Genomic DNA, 13,300 nt, shown 5'->3' with positions numbered 1-13,300 from the left:
GAAACTATAGCCTGACTAGCCTGTCTCATTGTTGACGAACATGGCAGTCGCTCACTTCGCCAGCCTTTCTAAAGTGACGTCAATTGCAACCCATCTATAACAAGAACACTGAAAAATTTAATGCACATTTTTTTATGCAACACTTGATAGTTTTGCCGTTACGTGAATGGAGAATGATGAGCATTTTGGTGCTTGGGTTGACAGGATGGGCGAAATCTTGCTGCCTGACACTCAAATGCGAACCCTTCTAATGGCAACATGCTTGTACCACTATTCTTATGCAGAATACAGCCACGACGGGGAGGAGGACCCCTTGGCAAGACGGAGTTCAACGTAAGCGATTTAAAATGCTTTCATGGTATTATAATGACAGTGTGTGTTTTTTTTTTCATCACAGCTTGAACATGTTTGTCCTATAGCAATAAAAAAATCTCAAGCTTCGAATTGCATCAGCATGCCCATGCAGCTTCAAGGGGCCCTGCAACACCTTTTGAATTAGGGTCAGAAAACGCTGCCGATTAGCAGTACAAGCTCACGACAACATGTGAGCCAAATAATATAGCATAGCACACGGCCTGGAGTTTACAATAAATTCTCAAAATCAGCTAAAAATTTATTTCTCTTCTCTCATCAAATGACAGGAACAGCTCAAAAATAACTTGTCACAGCAATTAGCTGATTTGAGCATGGCGTGTTTGGTTGCTACAGGGTCGCTTTTTTCTATGAAACACTGTGTATTCATAGAAAAAAAGTAGAAGTGCTCAAGGCAGGGTTGTGAGCTTCCTTGCGCTTGCTTGCTCCTGTTTTGAAATTGGTGTCTTTGGTGCAGTTGATAGCTATTTCACTGTTGCTTGCCTTTTAAGAAAATGAAATTATATGCCTGCATACCTTACTTAGCGGGCAGGAAGTGTAATCTACCGTTGCATATCCTTGATCAAAGGCATTTATAGACGGGTCATAACTACAAGTTGAACCATATAATGCAACATGTTTTTATTGATCGTGAAAGGTGATGTGCAGGAAAATAAGTGTGAAAAATAAAAAATATCAAAAAGGTTTTTTTTTTTATCGTCATCAGAAGTTTTCATTGCATGCTCTTTTTCTAAAGTTAGCTTGATAATATCTTTTGATTGAAAAGTGTTATTATTGTAAGCTTTGGCAGATTTAAAATTAAGCTTGCTGAGAAAGTAAAGTGGAATTCGAACCACTCTGTCATAGGCCACTTTTGGAATAAAGACCTGCAAACTAAACAGTAAAACATTTTTTAGGGTAACTTTCAGAATTTTCCATAAAAAATCTACACTATGCATACATTCCAAATATAATTGAGTGTGAGTGCAAGTATGTCTATATTTAGCTAAAGTATTTTGAGGTTCGTAGCCTCAATGTATTTTTGTTTTCACAGCCAAATTAGAAAAGAACAGCTGAGCAGGCAAGCCTGGCACTCCACCACTTCATTGTTGATTTACTGTGCTTCTAAAAATTTTTTTACAGCAAGACCAATTGTAGATCTCTTCTTTCCATTGATGAGGCAACAATATAAAAAATATAGAAAAAGAATTGAAAGCCATGCTTTGTTTGATCTTACATAGAATCGCCCTTCACCACCTTCATCTTCAAGGCTCATCATTTCATATCTGGTCGCAAAGTTTGAAAGGGCTTGTTCTTTCCTAAGAAAAAAAAAAAAAACTGAGACAGCAATAAACGAAGCCGCAAGTGCGATTTGCCCGGCAAGTACTAAGACTAGGCGAATCCATGTACTACACATCATTCCCGTGATTGATGAATGATCGCAGTGCCAGAGTTTTCTCTATGCTCTGTTTCAGAAGTTCGCTTCATCACTGATGAGACAACAGGCCCCTCAGCCAATACGAAGGGGGCTTAGACCCTCCACATGTATTTATTTGTACCGTGTTGTCTGCTCACCATATTCACAGTGTCTGCTCAATGAACTGTAGTTATTATGGCTGGTTTATTTATAAGCTAATAAACAAGCAACTACACTAAGAACTTAAAGAAGCATGAATTTGTTGCTCTGCTGAAGATCGGTGGTATCTCGTGCCGGCGGATAACTTCCCTTTGTGGCTGTTCTTTTTTTTTTTTTCGACGCTGTTTGTGGCTCTCGTATGCCTGTTTCTCTGTCCTCTTTTTGGTACCACCCAAGGAGGATTCGACGCGTACAATTCGACGCAGTCGGAAGCCTATCTCGGGGCGTTAGGCTTAGCAGGTGCGGCTAAGCAAGCAGCGAGAGTACATTGTGAGAAGTGTCCCATCACTCCTGTTCAGCGTAAGTACAGTCGTCTGTATCTGGATTTCAGGTGCAGCGAGATTCTTTTAAATGCGGGGCACTTTATAGTCAAACCTACTCAAAGATCCGGTGCTGGCAGTGGTGTTTACACCTCTACTGCGCATGCTTGCGTCTCATGTCTCAACCATGTTCGCGCATCGTGCCAACTGTCGCTCCCCCCTGCTCTCTCGCCTTAAATGCCAACATAAGCAGCGTCTGCTAGTAAAAACGGGCTGCTCGCACTGCTTAACCATTCACTGGCCTCTTCGTATATGTAGGGACTGGATCCGGCATTCGTAATTCAGTCAAGGGCGTCTTTACTTGGCTTTCACTTGACGTGACACTTTGCTTGACTCGAGTAGGTGCGATGGAAGCAACTGTACTTTCAACCAGTAGTGGGGCACAATCCAACATTAGTGTCCCACCACTCGTTGAAGGCAACACAGTAAGTATGAATCATAAAGACAAATTGACAATGAAGCATTCCCAAACCATACCCAATTACACAACATTCACACGATACCCCTTCCACTCTGTGACGCATTTACTTAAGATTCCCCCCTTTGGTAGAGGCGGGTTTTTCTTTGTCCAGAACACGTGCGTTTGACCAGTCTATTTGGTTGTCTGTAGATTCGGCGTGTTCAGCGAGGGCAGTCGAGGCCATGCGTTGTTTTGTGGCGCCATATTTGTGTTGTTTACCTCTTTTCTTGAAATCACCAATTTCACTGATGTACTGATTGTCACAATTGTGGCAGCCTATGGCATAAACAAGACCAAGAAAATTTCTGCTCGGCAACTTGTCCTTGACATTAGCTAAAGCATTCCTTAGATTCCGCGTTTTTACATAGACTATTTTGATGTCTGTTGCTTTTACATATCACATGACATATCTGACTTTCAAACCACAACTACACTCACGCATGTAAATTTATGCATGTTTGTTTACGCCACAATTGGGGCTCGGCTTGAAGGAAATTTGGCTTGTCTAGGCTAGAACTGCCATTAGCAGAAGCTTGCTGGACCTCTTATGTTTTTTGTTTTTATTATTATTATCATTATTGATATTGATAATATTATTAACACTATTATTATTATTGGAGATGCAACAGAAAATGTCCTGAGCTACACACCTATTGCTGGTAGCTCATGTTTCAAATGTAGCACTTGCGTAACTTCAGCTAAATTTCTCATTTCAGTTTCGTGAAATTATGTAAATAATTCTGCAATTATTTTTTAGTAAGACGCCCACAGAAAAGTGCGTGAATCAAGGTAACGGGCCGACGTTTTTCATTCATCTGTGGAATCAAGGAAGCTGTTGCGCCTTGACAGGTTCTTTTTTGTCACCACATATTCAATTGTCAGCACTTTACACGCTGTCCGCAGCTTTCATTGCAGCCATTTGAGGACTTTCGTTGCACTTCAAGTATCAGAGCCCAGGGACATAAAATATAAGCATGCATCTGCTCATCAGAAAAAGAAATAAAGAAAGAAAAGTTTCCAATACGGCTATCTTCTTGCAGCGTTGTAGTTACTCAATGTCAAGGCAGGTTACGCAAAATACACGAGTAGTAGTTATTCTTTTTTTTTTTTTTCGCTGAAAAGTATATTTTAGGAGTGTGCAACTTATGTGGCGACGCAAATCAATAGTAAAAAATACAGCACTTCAGGTTGATATAATTCAATCTAATCCACATTCTAAGCGGTGTGAGCTACAGCCATTAAAGTCAAATAAATTATACTCGAGTGGTGGATCTGGTCAGGCTTCAGTGTCCTCATTTTACCCAGATGCCACGAAATAGCACCACTTCTACGTTTCCTAGCAGCTTTGACTACGATGTCCGACTATTGCTGGCTCATTGAAACTTTCATATGCGGTTTCTTTTAACTTGTGTGTTTGCTTCCTGGTTCTTCTGAACATCAAACAGCTGTCTTGCTCACTGCCTGGCTCAGGCTTTTTTATTTATCTAGATGTACATGGTTTTTCACATTTACCGCACGTGCTCAGAACATTCCGAGTGCGTCTGGTAAATATGTATACTGATATAGAGCACCTGGTTTTTTTCTTACTATTCGAGGTTTTGTTTACAGTGCACAGAGTTTTTCATGCAGACGTGGTGGTCATGAAATTTGCTTTTAATCATTATGTAAAACCTGAAAAATTAGGAAGTTGAGAAATATCAAATTGGTAGACACCCTGTCACTGCCCTCATTGAAATGAGAGAAGAGGCACACTATCTCACATGCTCTGGCAATGTACGATGCTGTGCGAAGGCAAGCCTCTCAGCACAGAGAACGTCTGGAGGACGGCACTCACCAGCTTGGACCGGGAGGTCCAAATGAGGGCTGTCCCTAGGGCCTGCAGTTTAGGGGAGGGTCATGCCCTTCCTGTCCCAACGAGGGTGCGGCCTGCAGCCGACCCTCCCTCTTGAAGGCTATCAGCTCCTCATCACAATTTATAAATAAAGTTCGTTGACTGGCTGACTAAAGCAATATTGAAATTTCCGTGCTTCATGTCCATAAAAGTCCTTGTGGATAGTGGGAACGCATTGACACTTTTCCTCAATTATAGTTTATCCATGGATGTTTACAAAGAAAAGCTTTCTCTGCAATTTTCTTGCACCAGCGCATTGAAGTTTGTAATTGTGCTTGCATTAATTCACCTGAAAGGCCCTGCCCTATTGATCTCGTGAGTTTGAGGACCCCTCTTGCGATACACTAAACCTTATATAACAGTGTTGCATCTCACATTAAAATAAGTTCATTATACCCCAAAATATTTAAGAAAGGTATATTCCTAATACTATATTTATGCTGAAAATATTTATCATTTACTTTGTTATAACCAATATTTCGTTATATTTGGGTTCAATATAATGAGCTTTGAGAGTAGTTTGATTTTTTTAAAATAACATTAATAAAGTGTGCTTCCTGGTCGAAGCAGCTGTAATTCTGTTTGAATATAAGCTGCTGTCTGTAGCAGGCCTGTTGCTAATAGTCTGGTATTGGATGGCTCATTCTGAAGTGGCTACATTATGCTTGTGTCATCCCTTTGTGTAGTGTTCTTTGTGCAACTTGGTAATTGTGCCAGTCGCCATTCTTGTGCCGTTCTGCGCCAATGTGGCCTGCTGAGCATAAACTTCAATTTCTATGATAATTTTCTATCGTAAGTGTAAAACCCCGAATCTAGCCCATTATTCAACACTGAGCGTTGGCCCAGTGTTGAACAAGGACGGGGCCACATCTACTTTTTGTTTTTCATCCAGAAAGTCATGCCATCAGCATGTTCAAAACTGCTTCGACAGCCAGCTTCTTAGGCTGAAGACATCCGGTTATGGCAACGCTGCGATCACCACTGCATGCAATAAGCTCAATAAATGGGTCAGAAAAGACAACGTGGTAGCCTGTAATGAGTCCAAAAATAGCACCAGCGAATTCACTTTTGTGCCATATCTGCATCGCTTTTCCCATGGTCTACAAAATGTTTCTAATCAGTACAAAGTTTATTTGGTGTTTTCCACCCCTCAGAAAGTTGGTAGGACTTGTCTACCCATAATAAAAAAAAGCAGGTTGATTTGTAAAAGCTGGATGCAAAACTAATCATGTCTACAGCTTCATACATTGCAAGAAAGGATGCCTTTGTCGTGTAGTAAAGTTTATGTGTGTCAAACTGGGAAGTGCATCAATATTAGACTGCAAGAACACCTGCGCTTGCTCTCCTCCGCTAATCCTACTACTCATCATCTAGCCATTCTCAGCCATTTATAATCCACAATTTAATGATTCCATCATTTTTTCAAGTCGTCATAATAAAGCGATAAGAGAAATAATAGAAGCTTTTCACATCAACTGATTCAAAGAAAAATTAATTAGTCAAGCATCTATAGACCTTTCATATAAAGGATTGGATTACCTCATGCCCACGTACACAGCATAGTGCTACTTTGTACTTTTTTATCTACTATATAGATTTATGCTGTGTATGTTTTTCACAAGGCTGTTCTCTAGCTGATATCGCCCTGGCGTTGTTTACGTGGCATCTTTGATTACAGTTATTTGGATGATGCAGAGTGTATTAGTGGTGTTTTTAAAATTTGATTTGTGAGTGCAGCTCACATGTCCTGTCTTTTCTAGTCTCAGTGCTGCCTCATAAATTTCAGTATGAACCCTAACCAATTCCCCCACTTTTCTGTTATTCTACATGCAATGGGTGCCACATTTATTTATACGTTGCTTGCGTCCGCGCATGCTGATTAAACCTCAAGGCCATGCACAGTGGCTTCTAGTCAATGTGTACATTGTCGAGAGTGTAAGTGCAAGCCGAAATTCGATCAGTGTGCAGTTTTGTACAGGTACAGGAATGAAGAAAGGTGTCATATGATTGAGGCAAGGTATATCATTTATAGTGGTAGGGCATACCTCAATCAACCATCGATTAACTTGCACGAAGAGGAAATCAAATGCTATAACAGCTATATTCGACTGAATGAAAGCCTAAAAACCAACCGAAAGCTCTTTTCGAGATACGCGAGGAACTGTGGTGCTGATTGGACGAAATTAGACGACAAAATTGGGAGCGGACGAAATTGTTGATGGCAATAAGTTATTATCCAGCAACATTGATAAGGCAACATGTCTCAATGATTTCTTTTGTTCCGAATTTGTACCTGAGAATGATACTGTAAAATTATCCGCGCTGGTTTAGCCCCCTCTAGCAAATAAATCATTAATACGATTCGTGGAACTTCGTGTCATGGGTATCGAATCCCTGCTTAAAAATAACGATGAAACTAAGGCCTTTGGCCCAGATGGTATTTCCCTCCGCGTATTGAAGCGCCCTGCTTGGCCAATCGCATCTTACCTTTATACAAGAAATCTCTGGTTACTGGAATTCTGCCTAAAGACCAGGAAATGGCCTATATAACTCCAATTCTTAAAGGTGGTTCTGAAAAAAAGAGGCATACAATTATAGGCCCATTTTTATAACATCAATTTCCTGTAAATTATTGGAGCACATACTGTATAGAGACATAATAAAATACCTGCTTTAAAACAAATTATTAGTCGATATTCAGCATGGCTTCCGCAAGGGGCTGTCTTGCACAACGCAGCTGATTGACTTCTTCGATTAAGTGACTGAAGTGGACGATAATGGAAGAACAGACCGCATTTTTTTAGATTTCAAAAAAGCGTTTGATACCGTGTTCCACCCCTCGCTTCTTTACATACTTGAAATGGCAAATATCGATAAGGAAGTGCTAAAATGGATAGCCTCTGTCACAGCGTCGACAGTGTGTTTTTCTGAATGTTAGTACTTCATCCATGGTAGAAATAACATCAGGTATCCCTCAGGGGTCTATTTTAGGGCTCATACTGTCTTTAGTTAATATTAATGACAAGTCCTGACAGGATATCCTCTGAAATACGTTTATTTGCCAACGAATGTGTCGTACACAAAAAAATGGAAAACGAATAGGACCACATTGATTTGCAGGCTGACCTTACAAGAATTATGAAATGGTGCGTGAAGTAGAAAATTAAACTTATCGTTAAAAAACGCATCCGTGTCTCTTTTATTGAAAAAAAAGAAAATGGATGAAATGCATTATTTTCTGAATGGTGACGTGATTCATCAGCAAGCAATTCATCATCAGTACCTGACTGTAACTTTTGCGAGCGACTGTTCCTGCAATGCGCGTGTGCAAGTCCTGGTTGCAAAAGCCACTAAAGCATTAAATTTCATTCAGCGTAATATGAGATTCTCACCTGCTGCTTTGAAAAATGCTGCTTATATTTTATTAGTTTGTCTGATTTTAAAATATGCGTGTTGTGTGTGGGATTCACAACAAAAGTCTTTGATTGATTTCATTGAGAGAATAGAGAACCAAGCGGCAAGGTTCGGTTTGAGGTGGTATAAACGAGACGACAGCTATGCTGAATTGATAAGCGTGCCGGGATGGGAAACACTGTCTTCTCACAGTCGAAAATTGCACTTGAAAATGCTATTCTAGATATATAAAAAAAAAGACTGGCAATAACAAAGACAGGTATCTTAAGCCACTACATCATCTGTCCAAAAGATGCGATCATCTCTTTAAAATTCAAGAATACTGAACTAGAAGGAACCTAAATGTTAATTCTTTTTTGTGCACACTGTAGTAGACTAGAATAATTTCTCTTGTGACCAAGTGTGCTGCAATAATGAAGATTTTTTTTTTTCAAGCTGTAATCTCCCTGCTTACGTGCCTCCTGTCAAAGCAGGGTCATCATCATCATCATCACCATCAGCCTGACTATGTCTACTGCAGGACAAAGGCCTCTCTCATGTTCCACCAGTCAACCCGGTCCTGTGTTTGCTGCTGCCAATTCATACCCGCAAACTTCTTAATCTCATCTGCCAGCCTAACCTTCTGTCTCCCCCTAACCCGCTTACCTTTTCTGGAAATCCAGTTAGCTACCCTTAATGACCAGCGGTTATCCTGTCTATGCGCTACATGCCCGGCCCATGTCCATTTCCTCTTCTTGATTTCAACTACAATAGCCTTAACCCCCGTTTGTTCCCTAAACCACTCTGCTCTTTTCTTGTCTCTTAAGGTTACACCTACCATTTTTTTTTTCTATTGCTCGCTACGTCGTCCTCAATTTAAGCTGAACCCTCTTTAAGCTGAACCCCCAGGTTTCTGCTCCATAGCTAAGTACTGGCAAGATGCAGCTGTTATATACCTTCCTCTTGAGGGATAGTGCAATCTACCTGTCATGATGTGAGAGTGCTTGCTAAATGTGCTCCACCCCGTTCTTATTCATCTGTTTACTTCAATCTCGTGGTTAGGCTCCGCGGTTATTATCTGCCCTAACTATACATAGTCTTTTACAACTTGAGGTGCACAATTACTTTGTTTTTTTTTCTTTGTTTTTCGACTTTTTTTTTCTTTTTTCCTCGTTACTTTAGCAAGTGTATAATTAGGTACATTTGACCTTGTAGTGCACCTGCGCCCGTAGTGAATGCACTATGATATCAATTTGAAACTGTTTAGCGACTATTATTATGCATTTTTCCCACACATTTATCAGGTGCTGTACCCTCTCGTTTCGCCACCGATGGGCGGCTGGGGCTTTCTCAAGCTGTCATTGGACAGCTTTTTTCCCGTCCACCTTTTTTCCCCGCAAATGTTTTTGTTTTTGGTGAAAATAAAGTTCTTTGATTGATTGATTCATTGATATTACCTATCTCGAAGCACTGCTCCCTTCCGAGGTTGTGGTACATTACTTTCGTTTTATGCAGATTATTTTAAGACCCATTTTTCTGCTCTCCTTGACTAACTCCGTAATCATGAGTTGCAATTCGTCTCCTGAGTTACTCAGCAATGCAACGTCTTCGGCGAAGCACAGAATACTAAGGTACTCTGCATTAACTCTTATCCCTAACTGTTCCCATTCTAGGCTTTTGCAAACCTACTGTAAGCACGTGGTAAATAGCATTGAGGAGATTGTGCCCCCCTGCCTTACACCCTTCTTGGTTAGTATTCTGTTGCTTTCTTTATGAAGCACTACGGTAGCAGTTTATCCCCTATAGATTTCTTCCATGATGTTTATATATAGTACTTCATCGACGCCCTGATTATGAAGTGTCTGCATGACGGCTGATACTTCTACTGAATCAAACGCCGTCTCGTAATCTATGAAGGCTATGTATAATGGTTGGTTATATTCTGAGCATTTCTCTATTACCTGATGGATAGTATGAATGTGGTCGATTGTTGAATAGCCTGTTCCAAATCCTGCTTGTTCCTTTGGTTGATTGAATTCTACTGTTTTCTTTACTGTGTTAGCAATTGCCTTTGTAAACAGCTTGTATACTACAGAGAGCAAGCAGATTGGCCTGTAATTCTTCAAGTCCTTGTCATCTCCTTTCTTATGTATTAGGATGATGTTAGGGTTCTTCCAAGACTCTGGTATTCTTTCAGTCAGGAGACACCTTGTAAACAGGGTGGCTAGTTTTTCTAACACAATCTGTCCTCCATCTTTCAGCAGATCTGATGTTACCTGATCCTCACCAGTAGCTTTGCCTCTTTGCAAGCTCTCCAAAGCTATTCTGACTTCCTCTATCATTACTGGTGGGGTGTCGTCTGGGTTACTACCGTAAAAACCCGCATATAGCTCGGACCCGCATATAGTCCGGGGTGTAATTCGGGGATAGCAAACGTGAGAAAAAAAGTTTTCACCCGAATATAGTCCGAGGAAAATGGAAAAAATGCATTTATTGACATTTCATTCATCCTCGTCGTCGGACGCACTCTCTTCCGAAGCTCCCTTGTCGGAAATGTTCTCCCACAGCACATCATCCTCAGTGCCATCAAGCGCGTTGGAGATGGAGCACTTTTTGAAGGCGCGGCAAACGAGCGCCTCTGGAATGCAGGCCCAAGCCTCGACTATCCACGAGCAGAGCATCGCTGGCGAGGCCCGTTTCAGCCGTCCGGCAGGGGTCACTTCTGGTTCTCCGGACCTCATCCACTCCACGTACAGGCGCTTGACATGGTCCTTAAATGGCTTATTAAGGCACACATCAAGCGGCTGCAGCTGTGATGTCATCCCTCCCGGGATGACGACGAGCTCGGTGCGGGAGTCGCGCAGCAGTCGCTTTACGGAGTCGGCCAGGTGACACCGAAACGCGTCGAGCACAAGCATCGAAGGGAGCCCCAGCAGTGCTCCGGGCCGTCGACACCACACGGACTTTATCCAGTCAAGGACTAACGATTCGTCCATCCACCCCTTGTCCTGGCAGCGGACGACGACATTTTTCGGGAACTTCTCCCCCTTCGGCAGCGTCTTTCGTTTGAACACCACGTAGGGTGGCAGCTTGCGACCGTCAGCCGTGCAGGATAACATTACAGTCACCCGCGTTTTTTCGTTTCCAGTCGACCGCACGATAACTTGCCTGGAGCCTTTTTGATGCACCGTCAGCGCCGAGGGCATATCCAGGTAGACCGGCGTCTGATCCGCGTTGCCGATCTGGCCCAGCTGAAAGGGGACTGCCTTTCGCAACACAATTATGTACCTTTGAAAAGCCACGAGGTGCTCTTCGTAGCTCTCTGGTAGCTTCTGGGAGATCGACGTACGCCGACGTAGGGAGAACCCAGCGCGGCGCATGAAGCGAGACACCCAATGCTTGCTCGCTTTGAAATCCTCCGGCTGAATGCCTTTGTCTCGAGCGATCTCCCTTGCCTTCGCTTGTAGCAGCTCGATGTTGACAGCGAGATGTGCAGCTCGCTGCTCCCGCACAAAGTCTGTGAGTTCTCGTTCCACGTCAGGAAATGCTCCATTTTTTGGTCCGCGGAAACTTTTTCGCTGGCCGCTGCATGCAAAGAGGGCTTCCTTCTGCTTCCGCCAACCGCGAATGCTCCGCTCGTTGACTCCGAACTGCCGCTCCGCGGCACAGTTGCCGATGGTTTCGGCAGCAGCGATAACTTTTCTTTTAAAAGCAGCAGAGTACTGCCTGCGCGGTCCTGACATGGCGTAAAATCACAGGAGCAAAATCGAGGCCGTCATTATGGGCACCAAGTTGAAGCAAAGGCCACTGACCAACTGACCAGTTAAGACTAACGCCGCTAACACTACCTAGCGCAGAAGCGCGCAGACAGCTGATGATGATGATAGCACCGCGCTATGCCGAAACCGAAACTGAATTTGGGCCGAAAATTCTTGGGACCCGCATATAGTACGGGGCCGAAATTTCGCACCCTAAAATCTAGAAAAAAACCCCGGGCTATACGCGGGTTTTTACGGTACTAGTTCTTATAGTATTAAGGTCGTGGTTATCCCGGCTACTGTACAGATCTCTGTAAAACTCCTCCGCTATTTTAACTATCCTATCCATATTGTTAGTTATTTTGCCTTCTTTGTCCCTTAGTGCATACATTCGATTTTTGCCTATCCCAAGTTTCCTCTTCACTGCTTTGACGCTTTCTCCGTTTTTCAGAGCGTGTTCAATTCTCTCCATGTTATACCTTCTTACATCGCATACCTTACGCCGATTAATCAACTTCAAAAGCTCTGCCAGTTCTATTTTATCTGTTGTACTTGAGACTTTCATGATTTGACACTTCTTAATGATATTCTTCTTTTCCTGGGAAAGCTTGCCAGTGTCTTGTCTAACTACCCTGCTTCCAACTTGCACTGCGCATTCCGTAAGGATACTCATCAGATTATCATTCATTGTATCTATGCTAAAGTTGGTTTCCTCACTAAGAGATGAGTACCTGTTCTGAAGCGAGACTCTGAATTTCTGTACTTTCCCTCTCAGTGCTAGCTCATTGACTGGCTTCTTGCGTATCAGTTTCTGTCGTTCCTTTTTTAAGTCTAGGTGAATTCGACACCACATCATTCTATGGTCACTTCATTGTACCTTGCCAACCACTTCCACATCCTGCACGATGCCTGGGTGTGCACTGATTATAAAGTCTATTTCGTTCTTATTTTTGCCATTAGGGCTCCTCCATGTCCACTTACGGTTTTCTCGTTTTCGGTAGAAGGTATTCAAAATCCGTAAATTATTACGTTCTGCTAATTCTATTAGTAGCTCTCCTCTGGCGTTTCTAGTACCGATGCCATAATCTCCTACTGTCTGGTCTCCAGCCTGCTTCTTCCCTACCTTTACATTAAAGTCTCCCATCAGTATAGTATACTGTGTTTTTACCTTACTCATTGCCGATTCCACGTCTTCATAGAAGCTTTTAACTGAAGCGTCATCATGGCTTGATGTAGGCACATAAGCCTGTATCACCTTCATCTTGTATTTCGTATTCAGTTTAATTACAATACTTACCACCCTTTCATTAATGCTCTAGTGTTCCTCTATGTTGCCAGCTATGTTCCTGTGAATTAGGAACCCCACTCCCAGTTCTCTTTTGTCAGCCAAGCCCCGATAGCAAAGGACGTGCCCATCCTGTAGCACTGTATAGGCCTCATCTGTCCTCCTAACCTCACTGAGCCCTATTATATCCCACTTAACACCCTCTA

General features: G+C 42.4%; 1 protein-coding gene across 1 annotated transcript in view; it reads left to right on the top strand.

Annotated features, from left to right (window-relative positions):
* pyd (zonula occludens-like protein polychaetoid) overlaps positions 1-13,300 on the top strand; it is a gene marked incomplete at its 5' end in the record, with an annotated part of 754,603 nt that overhangs the window by 302,306 nt on the left and 438,997 nt on the right. Inside the window, one exon of the mRNA XM_075893243.1 lies at positions 285-333. Within this exon, the coding sequence (XP_075749358.1) occupies positions 285-333 (49 nt within the window). The remainder of the gene's footprint in view (positions 1-284; positions 334-13,300) is intronic.

This window comes from Rhipicephalus microplus, chromosome 4, assembly GCF_043290135.1.
Source record: "Rhipicephalus microplus isolate Deutch F79 chromosome 4, USDA_Rmic, whole genome shotgun sequence".
Taxonomy (NCBI): domain Eukaryota; kingdom Metazoa; phylum Arthropoda; class Arachnida; order Ixodida; family Ixodidae; genus Rhipicephalus; species Rhipicephalus microplus.
Note: the sequence above shows the minus strand (reverse complement) of the source record. Positions and strands in the feature narration are given on the sequence as shown.